Genomic DNA, 16,479 nt, shown 5'->3' with positions numbered 1-16,479 from the left:
TAAGAAGCTACGTATAGCTAACTAGCGTTAATAACAAAAGCAAGATTAGCGGCGTCAATATATTACTTCTAGTAGAGTACTCTAGGTGCCGCAGGCTCAGCAGCTTACTGCAGAGGCAGAAAGGGTAATTATAGGCACTAATTAGAGTAAGAGCAGTCAGCGACGTTAACGCGCGCCGCCGACGTGTATAAAGTGCCATATTTAAGGACACACTCGCATGACGTATAAAGCTAGATAATGAATTATATCTCTTAATTTTATCTTATTCTATTGCGTTGTTGTGGCTCAATTGCGCAGAGAGTCGCGTCAGGTTTGGTGGGGTGCCCAGCTTACTGGTTTGCCCAGCTTACTGGTGGAGCACGTTACTCCGCATTATGCTTGGCAGGTTACACAGCTCGTATTCGCACATGTCTCACTATCAATGCTTTTTCTTATGACCATTTCTTCAATAAATCTCTGTTTTCTTGTGGAGTGGATCGTATTGTGAATATCTATTTCCATATGCTGACTACAGTTGCCCCCTTGAAACCCGACCCAAAAATGCACCCCCCTACGCAAACACGCTCATGAACAGTCGTCTCGTGACATACGAATTAGAAAAAAGAAAGGATAACTTTTGTTGGAATGCAAATCACCGCCGTTTGAGGAAAAAACGCAGTACACTCCGCCCATGCTGAAAAAGGAAGCCCAAACACCAATGCTCCAACAAAAAGGCAGGTGTGGTTACAAGATGGCCAGATAACATCATGTGGGTATCGGTACTTCCGTGTTAGGCATCCAGTGGCCACTTTGGCACCACTTTTCTACCAGGGTACTCCAAAGGAAAAGGGAGGTCAGACGCCTTTGAGATGCAACCGCCCGACGCCATTGGAACTAAGGAACATGTCGAACCGAAGGAATTCAGAGCCTCGCTTGGTTGAGCTGCTCGCTCAAACCCAGGATGACGCTGGGTTGCTGGAATTGCTCGCCCTGGAATGTTGACGTCAATTGTCAGCAATTGATCTGTTCAAAGTCGATTTCAATCTCTCTCCTAGGCGTCTCTACCTCTTCCATCCAAGTAAGACCATTGGCCGCTTCTTCCACGGGGAAAACCTCTTGGGCGTACTCCTCCATGGAACGGTTTCCTTCCCACAGCGACAGTGCGACAGCGGGGACGTCCGGCTCGAGATCGGGTCCAAAGTAAGGTGCGCCTTTTTCGCCTAGGGTATACTCGAGTGCAGCGAGATGCTCCCGGTAGCCTGCGGGTGTGGGAACGTTGATCATTATGGGGCCCCGCTTGTAGCGAACTGGTCTCTTGAGGCCGACACTAAAAGCCTTGCAGACTTGTCTTGGAGTCATGGATGCAAACGCCAGTGGTATCCTAAACTAGTCAGCATTTTACTCAAAAATTGGGAAAAAAAACGGCGGCGCATATTCTGCAAGCTCCATGCGACCATGGCTGCGTCATGAGTGGGTGCGCAAGCAGTGGAAAATTTGACGTTTGCAACTGGTGATGGTAGACCACCTGATGGAACCATTGTGGGGAACGGGCGAACGAAGTGGACCAAGATACGCAGATGCAGGACACGCTTACCGCTTGCCGTTCCACTTACGTGGACCTTCCTTAAATAGTTGGAATATAGCTGGACCAACGTCGTGCTCTGAATCTAGCCACGGGAGTGGCTGATCTGGGTGAAATGGGGCCTGCCAGACAAAGCTGCCGTCATGCTGATGTTCCATGCGAAACAGGGGGAAATCGAGGCCGGTAAAGTTGTTGTGGTATGCGCCGCAATAGACAAAAGTAGCCGGCAGACCAATCTGGCGGACATATTGCTCGACGGTGAATTTTGGAGCCCACATTGGTAGTGCCTTCCAGCCTTGGCCAAATACGGAGTGGTCGGGCATGCTCGAGTAGATGTAGTGCTGGATTCCGGCTTTTTTTGCGGCATCGGCTAGTGATCGACCAATGGCAACCTCGTCGCCCCAGTGCGTGGTGTTGATGAAAGCGCACTGAGCGCTTCTGAAGAGATCATCGAGAAATTTTTTGTCTTCGAGGGCTCCGATGAAGACGGTGACATTGTCGAGTTCAGAGAGCTCCCGGGCGACTATGCCGTTCAAGTCTCGCATCTGGGCCCGTACCTGCCATCCTAGTGCGGCAGCGACGCGAATGAAGCTCGCCGATTGGCGGCCATTGCTGTTGATGGTAACGACTGTCCTTTGCATTCGTGTGTTTTTTTTTCTTTTTGGGGGGAGGAGAGAGTAGGTAAAGGAGGGTGTTGTGGCGGTGAGGCTCTGGCGGGTCCGGAAAGAGAAAGTGAGTGGATGGTCCTGGGTGGGTTGAAGGAGAGCGATTTCGGAACAAGAGTACTCTGTTGGATGCTATATGGAAAGGCAGAGCAGGGCCAAGGCGCGAGGATCCCCGGGTATAGTCAGCTGGGGTTTGGGGAAAGCAGGTGGTCGGTCTTGGGAGCAAAGTGGAGGGAGACGAGATAAGGGTTTGTGTCAGGGCCGTGGTAATGTGGAAAAAGCCGTTGTTGGGTTCGGCGGGGAGACTATGACGGGCCCTAAGGCGCACACACACGCGCACACAGACACAAGGGGTCGAGCGGTTGATAGTGCAATCGAGGGAGGGACACGTGAGGCAGGCAATGCAGGGTATAGGCGAGGCTAGCGGGCGAGTGCTAAGGTTTAGATGGCGGGCCGACTGGCAATACCTTTGACGTAGACAGAGGCAACGCTGTTGGGGGTAGAGAAGCGGTACTTGTTGGAGGAGCCGGAGAAGCAGGAGAAGCACGAATTTGAGTCGCTTCTCGTATGACCTTGCAGCCAAGTTTAGCCCTCGTCATTTGCATTGCTGGGAAAAGACTTACCTAATAGTCCACCTGCAAGGGCGAATAGGCTCCGCTTAACATGGCGACCATCTGACCGCGGCCAGGGACTGAGCACCGCACGCCAGCGAAACGTGCCGGCGGACGCTGGCTGCCATTTCCCCAACGACACACTGCCGAGGATAGGGTACGGACGGATATGGGTATGGGTATGGGTATGGGTATGGGGGTACGGATATCGTCTCTGCCTTGCCACTGCCGCTACCACTGCCACTACCGCTACCGTTGGCGTTGATATTGCCATAGATTCATTGCCACATCAAACGCCGAAGCAAAGAATGTTGCCATTGTCCTTTTTGTTTCCTTTCCACTTTTTCCCAACACACAGACACAGGCACTATCATGGTCTCTGCGAGGCGTGCTTGGTAGGCTAATCCATAGACGAGCGGGCTCCACCTTTGGAATGTACTAGCAAAAAATAATGTACATACATAGTACATACTATATCCAAAAGGATTGCAACCCAGTCTGCGAATCGATGCGGGGATACATGGACTACTACATGGCAATCGTACACATGGTACATATAGTACTTACTACAAATGCATGCAGCACATGGCATACGAGGACTTGCGAGTCGAGAAGCAGCAGCAGCACGACAAGGGGCATGCCGGTGCACCCAGGCATGTGTACTTGGATAAGTAAGGATGTAGGACGACGATGCTTTGCTCGGAGGCGTCTGCCGCCCCCAGCGGCTTGTGCGGTGGTGAATAATAAAATAAGAATAAAGACGTGCTCCCAGGGGCGGAATTACTCCAAGTCTGAGTGCAAGGGACAGACATCAGCGTGTCAGGTCTTGGCACAGAGATTTCTTTTACTAACTGTAACAAGCTCCCGATGTCTCCCTCTTTAGTGGCCCTGGCCTGCTAGGGCCCCTCGCATCTCCAAAGCGGAAACTCGTTGCAGTCCGCTTCCCCACATCCAGCGCCGCCTGTCTCTTGTCGTCGGATGCCATGTTGAGTAAGTAGTGCGTCCACCTGCCCGTGAGTCTCGCCACAACCATGGATGCCATGGCCATCGTCTGGGCCAGCCTAAGTAAGCACGCCTTGGTCGCCGTTTGTTGCGCATCCATCACCACCCACTTGCACTGCTCACCTCCCCGAGAAGGATGCGCCCGCTCATAGCATCCGGCCTATTGTCAACCACGCCCAACCACTCACCCGCTGCCGCTTTCGCCGTTGCAGACGTGCATCCGCCTCACCCCAGGCGTCACCAGACCCTGCCGACGACGTGCCATCAAATAAACAATTCCTTCGCCGGGCCCGCAGCAGCCAGCAAGCAGCCACAATCAACTGTGGCCCCCCCCAGTGCTTCGTCCATGTGAGTTGCATGTGCCCCTCACCCAATCACACGGCTCCAAATCTCAGCGTTGCCGTCGCCCTCCGATGCGTACAGCTTGGCCGCGCTCACTTCGTCACTGTGAAGATGGGCTCCCGCATCGATCAGTGTCTGAACGTGGTCTGCCAGGCCTGCCGCTGCTGCCAGGAAGAGCGGGGTATTGCCTGATCGGTTTCGAAGATGCACAGAGGCCCCCTGTGCCAGAAAATCTCGCAGAATCTCTACGTTGGGGCTGGTTGCCGCAAGGTGCTACGTTCATAGTCAGCACCATATCGCAATATTACGCGTCATTGTATGGAAGAATAATGTTCCACACACGTTTGCTGCGCCGCATGCAGCCCGGAATCCAGCTGAGCGATAAGCGCATGTGCATCATGCCCTGTTCTCTCCTGTGCCGACGGCCTCCCTGTGCCTTTATCTATGACACTCGCCATGTACAGACGCGTCGCCCCTCTTCAGGACACTGCTGCCTGTGCTGCCGCAAGTGCACATCTTCTTTCCGATACCGGCTCTTGCCTAGCGATGCCGGTTGCAACGTGCTGCAACACCATGACAGAGGGTAGAGATAGGTATACGAATGCTGACTGGACAGAAATGCACTTACCACTGGGCTGTTCATCTGATAGTCGGCATCGTTGAGCAGCCAACGAGGTTCACCTCGAATAATATCTCTCGTCGCCTGCAAGTCGCCCTTTTGGATCGCGTACCCGAGCGCTGTGAGACTGGAGAGCTCAGGGGTAAGTACGCCGCTCCTCGAAGGGTGCTCGAAATGAGTTCGTGTCGTCTCGGTAAGCTCGCCACGCAATGAAACAGACATGCGCTTTGCAACCTCGTCGGGCGTCGCTCCCGGCAGTGAGAGGAGGTATGCCAGCTTGGTAAGGGCTGCTTCTGACGTCAGATCCTGCCCAAACACAACTCCCGCTCGCCCAAGAAAGGCTCCGGGAGCATACAGCGCGCTAACGCTGCCGCTCAGACACTGTGTTACATTGACAATCACAATTCCCCTCTTCACTGCGTCGGCCAGGCACCGTGTCATTGCGCTGTCCGGCCCACCAGGTGTGTTTCCTGCTCCAAACGTCTCCAATACGAGCCCCTTGAGCCCTTCCAGATGCAAGACTGCATCCACCATTGCAGGCGTAATTCCCGGGAAGACACGTAGACAGGCTACGTGTGCCGTATCCAGGTTTGTCTGAATGGTAAATGGACTGAGGTCGGTGGAGCGATGAACACGATGCCACAATACATTGGTCCTGGTAGAGGAAATGGTGGCCAACGGTGGCAGGTTGGGACTGCCGAATGCATCAAAGTCCTCTGCAGATATCTTGGTCGCACGGTTGCCTCGGAACAACTTGAAGTTGAAGAAGAGACACACTTCGGGAATCATAAAGTGGCCAGCAATGATGAGCGAGTTGAGCAGGTTGTCCTGGGCGTCCGTTTGCAGGTTCATCATGGGTGCTTGGGACCCAGTCAGGACAACGGGCTTTCCCAGATTGTGAAACATGAAACTGAGCGCAGACGACGTGTAGGCCAGTGAGTCGGTCCCATGTAAGATGACGAAGCCATCAAATAGTTGGTAGTTCCTTTGCACTGTACGCGCAATCTGGTCCCAGCCGGTCGAGTCAATGGAGCTGCTATCAAGCAGTTTTTCAAACTCCAGCACACAGTATCGAACCCGGCGTTCATACGTGCTGACTGGAGTCCTCAAGCTCTGCACGGCCTTTCGCGTACCCTTGTCGTCGACCACAATTTCGAGAGGCTCTGGGTAGGATCCGTCATTGAAAACAGGCCGAGGTGCAAGTCCAGCTTTGAGAAACCCTCGGGCAGGGACCAGTCCGTCTGCAGACTTTCGCATGCATATTGTGCCGCCTGTCCAAGTTAATATCAAATGAAGGCCAAGTCAATTGGCAATGCCTCGTACCTGTGATAATAATCAATACGTGTGATTCTGGGAGTTGGGGCTCTGGGGGCGAGCCGTCCATGTCGTTCATCGTGGCTGGGCCTGTGGCGAGTTTTTTTCCCTTCTCCTAGTAGTACACTGACGACGCAGATAGGAACACTACGGATATGTCACGAAGCGTGTAATATGGGGAAGCGATAACACAATGGCCTGTGTCTGATGATCAAAATTCAATTGGCGCGACACGATGGTATAAAATTTCGGCAGGATCCGGTACCGCACCTGATTGAACGAGATAGCAAACATTACATGGCCATGTCTTGGCGCGATAGGCAGGTTATCTTAGCGCAGGCCATGCTCGTCGACGACATGGTTTTCCAAAAAGGCAAAAATTATTTGTGATCCAGGCCCCATGCCTTGCTGGTCGGACCGACCACCAAACCCACTCCACGCCTGCGACCCACAGTTAGGCGCGTGCATTACCCCTTCGAAACCGACTCCATTACCCCTTCAAAACTGCTTTCCATTACCCCTTCGAAATTGAAAATTTGCATTCCGAACCACGTCGGACCACCACTCTATCGACCAGGCCCGCATCGCGTGGGAAGCATCGGCTTAGCAGATATGCCTTTACGTCACGAAAACCAGGGCGGTAAAATTCGCAGACTTGCAGCGAGAAACGTGCGCGACTGCGATTGATTATACGGACCCGAGCGGACACTACCATCCTCCTCGCCTACAGAGGCGCTATCCACTACTGGATATTCTTTGCGGCTTCCTTGGATGCACTTGTACGCGCCTTCTCCAGGGATTTGACTCGCTCATAGTTGTCTTTCACCCATGCTAGCACGACATCTCTGGCGTCGGGTGACACAAACTTGGACCAGACTAGAGGTTCCGCGAGATTTGGCTCTTTCGTGATGAGGGGATGTCCGTTTTCAAAAGCGACCCAGCGTCTCAAGCCTCGGAGGATGAGGGCTAGAGAGTTGCTCTGTACAGGCACCGCTTCCTTGACCTCTTTCCAGAGCTCTTCTTCTGCCGTCTTGAGATTGTGCTCTTCCATCATGGCATCATACTCCGCTTGCTTTCCGAAGACACGGATGGCTTCGCGAAGCACCTCATCCCGTGTCCAAGCCTCGCAAGCGCCCTTGTCAGGATGCGAGGGAATGTACTCTTCAACAAACCGCCGGTACATGGGCCTCTTCATTTGGCGTGCTCGATCATTGTGTTTCTCAGTACGACTCTGAAAAATCTCACGGGCGAAGAACCTCCCACTACATGACCAGTCAAAGAGATCCTCCTCGTCCGTGAAGCCAGTGTGATACTTGGCAACGTCAAGACCGTAGAACTCTAGAGCCTCTTCCGGAGATCGTGTCATGAATAGCAACGCCTTTTTCTTGTTGTAAGGCTCTATCTCTTGTACTCGCACGTGCAAGCCTTGGTCGTTGCACACGAGGCCCAAGGGCCGATGTGATACCCCAATGATTTGCAGCAAATCAGAGTCGCTCTTTAAGAAACGCGTCCATTCAAAGAGTTCGGCACTGTTAGAAGTTCCATATCCCACACATAGCTCGACATCTACTTGGACGTATAGTCCTATTGTCGTGGGGTCCGGTACCGCGTATGAAGCTGATCCGCCACGCAGTATGTGTGCTTCAGCATTGAAGAGATTGCGTATAACGTCCCAAATATTGCTCTCTGTGTATGGAGGTCGGAGTCCGTCGACTAAATAATCGATATCTCCATGGTCTACTTTGCCCGGTGCCTCGCGTGGAATGACAACTTTCTCGAAGATTGTCTGTAGGGCGCGCTGATAGCGTGCAGAAAGCTCGTTGTACTGTTCTCGAGATAGTCGGGGGACAATAATTGGTTGTCCAGACTCCGTTGAAGTATTTGCAAATGCTAGGCCTCCCATAGCGAGAAGGCAACAGGAAAGGTAAGGCTTTAAGTTGGGTTGAACTTTGCTGTATAGAATGCGTGATAGATTATGTTTGTAGTGAATGTGTGGAAAGTATACTACCACAGGCGAAACAAGATATCATATAGACAAGTAGGAGTCATACGTCAATAACTATGGCTATCACTCTTGGCTCTGCACTCAACCCATGGTAAAGTTGATATTTGAGCTCTCACTCACATCTGCACATCTAGTATTACCATAAGGAAATACATGCCTCAACCTTCACAATGCCTTTACCCGGAGAGCTTGCCAAGCAAAAGGTATGGCGTAAGTATGCGCAAAAAACGCGGGGCGGAATGGCTCCGCTTTAAGTGGAGCCCATTCAAGTAGCTCCAGATCCCTGCAACAATTTGCGAAATTTTGTGAGAAATGCTCCAAGGTTCAACGATCCGACCTCAACGACAACTCACATTCAATATTTCGCACCTGCGATACTGAATCTAGTATCTTTTAAAACATATCGAAATGGAGGACCATACACACGAAGAAGTTTCTGCTCGCTTCGAAGAGCTTGCGGCTCTTGAGCACGAGTTTGAGGATGCTGAGGAAGAAATCAGTAAGTCGCACTCCCTCTTACGTGGAGAGCAGGATCGTATAGTTGCATAGATCAACTCCTCCCGGAGTAGCGCTCTTTGCGATACTCCATTCCTTCTGCTTCTGCTGATGCGACGGGTGCAATACTAACATACATGTAGTTCGCAAAGCTGAGGCAATCCAGACCCCGCTGTTCAAGAAGCGCGCCGAACTTGTGGAGAAGATCCCTCACTTCTGGGCCCTAGTTTTCGAGCAAGCGCCTCCCGAGATTGACAGCTTCGTCCAACCTACCGACTCCAAGCTCATCGCAGAGTGCCTGTCTACGGTTGAAGTTTCGCGCTTCGAGCTGGATGACCCCAATGGCTCACCACGCAGCTTCTTGCTCAGGCTTGGCTTCACGGAAAACGAATACTTCGAGGACAAGGTTCTGGAGAAGAAGTTTTGGTTCCGTAAGACCAGGGACTGGCAGGGTCTGGTGTCCGAGCCCGTCAAGATCAACTGGAAGAAGGGTAAGGACCTTACCGACGGTCTGACTGACGCTGCATACAAGCTTGGTCAGTTGAGAGCCAGGCTGGCAGCCGATACTACCAACGGAGCAGCAAGGAAAGAGGAGGTCAAGTCGGCTGAGTACAAGAAGCTTGCTCAGATGATCGAGACCGCCACGGATGCTTCGATCAGCTTTTTCGGTCTCTTCTCTTTCGTTTCCGGCTACCGATGGGTTAGCGCGCAAGAGTCAGCACAAGCTGCAAAGGAAGAGAGGGAGAGGTTCGAGAAGGTCAGACGAGGAGAGAAGATCGACGACGACGAGGATGAAGACGATGAAGACCCACTCGATTACCAAGAGATTGAGGTTTTCCCCGGTGGTGACGAGGTCGCTACTATTATCGCTGAAGACATCTGGCCCAATGCCATCAGATACTACAGTACGTTGCATGCTCGCACTTAACGATTCGGGTGCTAACAAATCGCAGAGGCTACTTTTGAAGAGGAAGAGGATGATGAGGAGCTATCCGACATTGATGCCATGGACAGCGACGATGATGACGATGACGACGACGATGACGACGAGCCTGTTGACATTCGTGCCCTTGTAGGAAAGGGACGGAAATCCGCCCAAGAACCGCCTGCAAAGAAGCAGCGCAAGGCTTAAGGTCTTCCGCTTAATGACTGCTAATGACTGCCTGTTACCGAGATGCTAGACATATACCCAACAAGTCTTGCACCATCTTTGTGGCATTTTACGACCATATCGAGCCATCGACCAGATGCGCCAAAATTGGATTCAAACTTTAGAAAATCGGACTTAGTTACTCGAATAGAATATCCGGTGTTACTGCAAGTTGCGTAAGACCAGACAACCTAATTACCTCGGCGGATCTAGGTTATGTTTGACCTATATTTGCCTATTTGCCTTTCATCCTTGCGGTATCCGAATGACACTAATCAGAGGTGCTATGTATCCCGTCTAGGCAACTGCTTGTACTCTTGTCGTGCATTTAGCAAACTCACCGACAACTCCGAACATTATTTCGGGGGCGCGGACCGGCTAGACGTGCAAAATGATACCTGCTCAGCATGCCGTGCTTAGGACCCCACAAGTTTTTGCACGGCATTGTCTTGGACCGTCATTTTTCAAATCGAAAGTTCTGCTGCTGCTTGCTCGCAAGCGCTTTTCTGCACAAGAAACTTGTGGAGAAAGCTTTTGGCTTCGTAGTAGTATCCACCAATAGTAGTCGCCGCAAGCTCTCCGCAATGCCTGTTTCCCGCTGCGGGCAACGGAACCTCACCCCGGTTCTTCCGCCAACCTCCTGTTTTCGAACATGACGTCTACTAAGCCCTTCTCCCGTGCATTGCTACTCCAACACGCCCACCGCGACCTCTTGTATTCCGCGGCACAAGGCTTGGAAGCGAACCTTGGCTGCGTGTCTCATTGGGCAATGGCGCTGGTCTTGTTGGCTTGACGGCACACGCCTACCTTTGCAAGGTACTAACAACATGTTTTCTTGAGCGACGTTTCTGAGGGGGGTTTCCATGTATGCCGAGCCACCAGCGTACCGGGGTTACGTGCAGAAATCGACGAGGAGAAAATGCCGGAAGGAATGAGGATTCGGCGCGGGGCTTCGGAATGCTGGTTACTTACATGAGGAGTTGGGGGGTATTCGAGGTACTTTGGAGTACAAGTACTGGGCCTCCATCCCGTCTGCCGTTTGTTTCTGAGCGCCCTTTTTTTCATCTTGCAGTTTAAGGTTTTCTCTTACAAGATGGACCGGTTGGCGCCTCTTGCTGGGTTGCTGCTTTTGGCTCGGCCAATTGCTGGTGCTGCTGCCAATGGGTCTTCTTCGCTTTCGTTTGCTCAGCCGACTGGATATAGCACTTCTAGCTACAATGCTTCTGCACAACCTACTCCTTTTACCCGAACCGACTACTCGCACAATGCACTTGCGGCGCTCTGGGATCAAGTAGGGCCTGTTGTCACGGGTACGGTTACAACGACTGTTGAACCGACTCTCGAGCCATCCGTATATCCACAGCCAGACCCGCGTTACTACCATGCCCTGGTCGGTACTGGGTACCCCGAAACTGAGGGTCTGAAGTTACCCAAGAACTTTGTCTGGGGATTGAGTTCTTCGGCATATCAGATTGAAGGAGCTGCTAAGGATGAGGGCAAAGGGCCCAGCATCTGGGACCTACTCTCACATCGCGTGCCCAACTTTGTGGCGGACAATACGACTGGTGATGTTGTTGCTCAGCATTACTATCTGTACAAGCAGGATTTTGCTCGACTTGCAAAGTTGGGTATCAAGGCATTTAGTCCCAGTTTCTCGTGGCCAAGATTCTTTCCCTTTGGCAATGGGCCTGTCAACGAGGAAGCAGTTGCACATTACGATGATGTGATTGCGACTATGCATGCCAATGAAATTCACCCTTCGGTGACGCTCTTCCACTGGGATACTCCACTCGCAATCTTCAACGAGTACGGCGGATGGACGGACCGCCGCGTTGTAGATGACTTTTTCAACTACGCCAAGTTTGTCATCACTCGCTACGATGCGTTTGTCGACGAGTGGTTCACCATCAACGAGCCCCAGTACTGCAACTGGCAATATGCATCTTACCCAGCTGGCGAGTACTATCCGGCGCCTAACGGAGTCTGGCCTGGCATCAAAGCCCGCTTCTTGTGCGGCCACTACACGCTGCTTGCCCACGCCAAAGTCGCAAAATGGTACCACGAGGAATTCAAGGGCCGTGGCCGCATCACGTTCAAGAACAGCGGCAACTACTACGAGGCTAACAGCACAAAGCCCGAAGACGAAGTTGCCCGGCAACGCAACTTTGACTTTAGCATTGGATGGTTTGGAGGTTGCTGGACTGACGGCGACTACCCGCAATCCCTCAAAGACACCCTTGGTGACCTCTTGCCCGAGTTTACACAAGAAGAAAAAGACTTGATCAAGGGCTCATGTGACTTCTACGCCATTGACCCTTACTCGTCGTTTGTAGCCTTTGAAGTCAACGGCGGCCTCGAGGCCTGCACTAGCAACCGCTCTCACCCTTCGTTCCCTGACTGCGCTGGCTCCGCAAGCATAGCTCCCAATGGCTTCCCCATTGGACCCGCAGCTGACCCAGCCATGTCATGGTTCTACTCTGCACCTGCAGGAGTACGCCGCTACCTCAAGCACATTACTCAAGTCCTCTTCCCCTCCATCCCTGACATCGTCGTCAGCGAATTCGGCTTCGCAGAGCCATTCGAAGCGCAGTGGAGCAACATCAACGCCGCACTTTGGGATCTCAAGCGCGCGGACTACTATCAGCAGTACCTAGATAACATCTTGCTCTCGATCCATGTCGATGGTGTCAATGTGACGGGCGCGTGGGGATGGTCGATATATGATAACTTTGAGTGGCTGCTGGGTACCTCGGTTAGGTTTGGGCTGCAGTATGTGGATTATGAGAGTTTGGAGCGGTATCCCAAGGCGAGTATGTTCCAGTTTTTGAATTGGTTTAAAGAGCATGGAGCGGCAGAGGGGAATGCGACGATGAGGATGTGAGGGGTTAGGGGGTAGAACTAGAATAGGATAGTATGCTATAACTACAGCCAGTAGTAGTACGGAATTGAGAATGTAAATGCAATTCTTCTTCCAGAGCAAAGGGTAAAACTAGTTTGGATTGAGCGGTCTAGTGGTTCATGGCATGTGATGGTTTGTTCGGTGGGTCCCGGCGAATGAGGCCTCCTCATGTGACGTGGTGTTGGGCGTGAGGTCGTGTACTAAAAGATACTCGACGGCGCGGGTGCTAGCCTGCGTTCTTATCGGCGCTCATCAGGGACCACCTGCTACTAAGTAACCCACCCCATATCGTCCAGGGCCCTTGCATCTTGTTAGTTGCCCGCGTACTTTTCCACTTGAATCCATACACTTGATTGCCAGACACTCTGGCTGCTTACTGTTTGGCCCTTAATTTCTGTCGGACCATTCCGTTTACACGTCGTGACTGCCACTTGGCGCATGACGCTTGACGCAACCGCTCGCTGCACCCCCAGGTAGCCAGCAGCTGCGTAACGTCAGCCACCTGCTTCTCCAAACACCAAAACAATTCCACACCACGGCCACGATCCTCTTCACGACCGTATATCGACGTGTCAACCCCTGGGACAGCTTCATTCAGCCTGGTATCGGCGAACAACAGTCAGGCCCTGGCGGCAGCATCATCCATCTCTCTTGGCTCGTGACATCGCCTGCTGCTTTATCCCTCTCAGCTCTCTCCACAACCCCGATCGTTCTCTCTTGCCCCCCCTCTTCTGTCGCATACCCACGCCAGTCTACACACTGCGCACACTGCCCGTCCATGCTCTGGAGCCTTCTATTCATGACCTCTACATAGCCACAGATTACAAAGCCCCCCTTCTGGCAACAGGCTGCCACGAATCCATCTCCGCGCCATCTGCGGGTAAACCAAGCCCAGTCTTCGTCCTGGCAGACGAAACCTCCCCAGACTTTCCCTCCCCAATCGCCGCCGACCGCCCATCCACTCCGCCATCCCCCGCTTCTTCTACTTCCCCAGTCATCTCTGCCCCCTCCACTCTCCCCGGTCCCACCACCAACATCCTTCCGTCCCAACGAACTCCAGCCGGAAAGCGCAGGTACAGCTTCTCCGACAGCGACGACCACAACGACCACGGCGACCAAGACCCTCTTTCGCGCACCGACCGAGGCAGGCTAACCCGCCACACCTCGAAGCGCAGGCGCAGACTCGACGGGACCATGCGCCTTGATAACGACGACTCAAAGACATCACAATCGCCCTCGCGAAACTTTACAAACGGTTCGTCACAATCCTCGGCACCCAGGTCGCCGCTGGGCAAGCATGCGAATGGTGGCTCCCACAACCGGACTGAGAGCAATGGCTCCTACACGAATGGAGGCCCGGTAGCGAACGGAGGAGCATCGGTTCCGGCGACCTTTTTCGGTCACGACAGGGAAGAAGTAACGCGGATACTCATACAAAGTCTGACCGACTTGGGATATCACAATGCAGCAAGCGCATTGTGTAAAGAGAGTGGTTTTCAGCTCGAGGGCCCCACGGTTGCAGCATTCCGGAGCTCGGTTTTGAACGGTGATTGGGAAGAGGCAGAAGAGTTATTATTTGGCTCGAATGCAAATGATAACGGAGGCGGCGTTGGTTTGGATGCTTCGTATGGAAAGCCGTGGGGAAAGTCAAGGTCAAAATCGGGCTCGCGGCAATCTGCGGGTCTGACGCTCGCTGAGGGTGCCAATCGGGAAGTTATGCTGTTTTGGCTGAAGCAGCAAAAATATCTGGAATTGCTGGAGCGAAGAGATCTTTCAAAAGCGCTTCAAGTACTCCGACAAGAGTTGACGCCACTTCATCAAGATGTGGGCAGGTTACACGCTCTTTCAGCGTCAGTCTTCCATCCTGCCCTGTTTCCGCATTTGCATTTGTGCTGACAGCTGCTAGTTTTATGATGTGCCAATCTGCTGAAGATTTGAGACATCAGGCTCAGTGGGATGGTGCTCGCGGCGAGTCGCGAATGCATCTCCTTTCAGATCTGTCGAGTAAGTGGTGATTGCATACCAATGCCAAGGCTGTCCACTAACGCTTTACAGGGTCGATTTCGCCCAGTGTTATGATTCCAGAACACCGGTTAGCCGTATTATTAGACGAGGTAAAAGACAGCTGGATTGCTAATTGCTTGTACCACAACACGGCCGCGTCACCCTCGCTCTACCTAAATCACAATTGCGAGAGAGACGATTTTCCTACAAAGGCTGTACTTGATCTGAGACATCACAAGGACGAGGTGTGGTTTTTGCAGTACTCGAATGATGGCACCAAGCTGGCGTCGACGAGCAAGGATTGCACAATCATCATCTACGAAACGAGCACATATAGGGTGCTACACCAATTAGACGAACACCGAGATTCAGGTGTTACTCATCTTGCGTGGAGTCCTGATGATACCAAGATTGTGACATGCTGCTCTCAACCAGAGAATTCTGCGAGGATATGGGACGTCAAGGTACGACATTCATGCACCCCTGTATTTGACATAAATTAACCTGCATAGTCGGGTGCATGCATACAATGCATTAGTGACTTTACCTATCCATGCACAACAGCAGCATGGGACCCATCCGGCACACGCGTAATCATCGGATCGCAAGACGACCGCATGGGCTGTGGAATCTGGGATCTCAACGGGGACCTCAAGCACAACTTTTGCGACGGCGGCGCAAGGCTCCGCGCAAACGACATTGCAGTATCGCCAAACGGCGAGCGCCTCGTCATCATCACCGAAAGCTCAATAGCAGTGTTTGACTTTGTCAGCTACGAGAAGATCGCCGAGTTTCAACTCGACGATGTCAAACTAACCAGTGTGATGATCAGCCAGGACTCGCGCCACATGCTCGTCAGCATGAGTCCCGATCAAATCAAACTCATGGAAATCGACACTGGCGACGTCATCCAGCGTTTCGAGGCGCACGTCCAGAAACAGTTCATCATCAGATCTGCCTTTGGCGGTGCCGATGAAAACTTTGTCGTTAGCGGCAGCGAGGGTAAGTTCTGCCGATCCTAAATTTCCGACCTAATGAATAAACTTGCTAATAACATCGTATGTCTAGACTCGAGGATATACATCTGGCGCTCTAACGGTCTCCTCATCGAAGCCCTCGATGCCCACCCCGGCTGCGTCAACAGCGTAGCCTGGCACCCCAAAGACCCGACTACCTTCGCCTCGGCTGGCGACGACATGCGCGTCAAGATTTGGAAACCTGCGTCTGCCTCGCCAATACCGACGGATCATTCTGGCTATGAACGGTAGATTCTCAGGGTGAGATGGTTGATATGGCCGTTCTACATGCGTGAATGTATAGAGGTCAGCAAGGAAGGGGAGGGGGGAGTTTGGTTACGATGATGCTGATGAATGGGATGATTCGGGATGCGGGGGGGAATATATGACTTAGGCGACTTTCTTTCTCTTCTCTGTTCTGTCTGGTGGCTCTCTTTCTGGGAATAGAGGGAGAGGGAAGTAAGAGCTCTCTTGCATTATTTTGGCGTCAGAGAATGGCAAATGGCTTATTCACCTCTTTTTTTTTCTCTCTCTTTTTTTTTGCATCTGACTTGTGTTCCTTGTTCTGTATTTATTCAGAAAGGAGGAGGAGGGGTGGGACCAGGAATTGCATGATTAGCATGCATTGTTTATGTCCTTGGTTTTTTTTTTTTTTTTGCGGACTCGCGTCATGCTGGGGTGATTGGGGTGTGTTATCTTTATTTTCGTTACTAAAGGACGGGGTGTTTTTTTTTTCTCATTTTTCTTGGGGAGAGAATGGCATTTGATCTCTACTCACTCGCTCTTCTGCTTTTGC

General features: G+C 52.2%; 6 protein-coding genes across 6 annotated transcripts; 2 read left to right on the top strand and 4 right to left on the bottom strand.

The window, feature by feature from the left end:
- Window positions 1-990: 990 nt before the first annotated feature.
- On the bottom strand, window positions 991-2,202 carry COCMIDRAFT_108539 (uncharacterized protein; the record flags this gene model as incomplete). The annotated part of the gene is made up of 2 exons (XM_007694749.1): window positions 991-1,360; window positions 1,574-2,202. 2 exons carry the CDS (start codon window positions 2,200-2,202, stop codon window positions 991-993), a joined length of 999 nt encoding a protein of 332 aa, XP_007692939.1.
- Window positions 2,203-2,660: 458 nt separating this feature from the next.
- Window positions 2,661-2,825, bottom strand: COCMIDRAFT_108531 (uncharacterized protein; the record flags this gene model as incomplete). Its single annotated transcript, XM_007694748.1, has 1 exon — window positions 2,661-2,825. The coding sequence occupies one exon, from the start codon at window positions 2,823-2,825 to the stop codon at window positions 2,661-2,663; it is 165 nt and encodes a 54-aa protein (XP_007692938.1).
- A 1,380-nt stretch (window positions 2,826-4,205) lies between these two features.
- Window positions 4,206-6,184, bottom strand: COCMIDRAFT_108523 (uncharacterized protein; the record flags this gene model as incomplete). The annotated part of the gene is made up of 3 exons (XM_007694747.1): window positions 4,206-4,454; window positions 4,810-6,071; window positions 6,124-6,184. The coding sequence occupies 3 exons, from the start codon at window positions 6,182-6,184 to the stop codon at window positions 4,206-4,208; spliced, it is 1,572 nt and encodes a 523-aa protein (XP_007692937.1).
- A 672-nt stretch (window positions 6,185-6,856) lies between these two features.
- Window positions 6,857-8,017, bottom strand: COCMIDRAFT_108510 (uncharacterized protein; the record flags this gene model as incomplete). Its single annotated transcript, XM_007694746.1, has 1 exon — window positions 6,857-8,017. One exon carries the CDS (start codon window positions 8,015-8,017, stop codon window positions 6,857-6,859), a length of 1,161 nt encoding a protein of 386 aa, XP_007692936.1.
- A 510-nt stretch (window positions 8,018-8,527) lies between these two features.
- Window positions 8,528-9,746, top strand: COCMIDRAFT_108517 (uncharacterized protein; the record flags this gene model as incomplete). Its single annotated transcript, XM_007694745.1, has 3 exons — window positions 8,528-8,618; window positions 8,758-9,519; window positions 9,568-9,746. The coding sequence occupies 3 exons, from the start codon at window positions 8,528-8,530 to the stop codon at window positions 9,744-9,746; spliced, it is 1,032 nt and encodes a 343-aa protein (XP_007692935.1).
- Window positions 9,747-10,736: 990 nt separating this feature from the next.
- Window positions 10,737-15,935, top strand: COCMIDRAFT_9598 (glycoside hydrolase family 1 protein; the record flags this gene model as incomplete). Its single annotated transcript, XM_007694744.1, has 7 exons — window positions 10,737-10,760; window positions 10,837-12,574; window positions 13,484-14,513; window positions 14,570-14,667; window positions 14,719-15,131; window positions 15,180-15,669; window positions 15,736-15,935. 7 exons carry the CDS (start codon window positions 10,737-10,739, stop codon window positions 15,933-15,935), a joined length of 3,993 nt encoding a protein of 1,330 aa, XP_007692934.1.
- Window positions 15,936-16,479: the final 544 nt, after the last annotated feature.

The sequence above is a fragment of the Bipolaris oryzae genome, assembly GCF_000523455.1.
Source record: "Bipolaris oryzae ATCC 44560 unplaced genomic scaffold scaffold_238, whole genome shotgun sequence".
Classification (NCBI taxonomy): domain Eukaryota; kingdom Fungi; phylum Ascomycota; class Dothideomycetes; order Pleosporales; family Pleosporaceae; genus Bipolaris; species Bipolaris oryzae.
The sequence above is the reverse complement of the archived record's forward strand: the minus strand, read 5'-3'. Positions and strand labels throughout refer to the sequence as shown.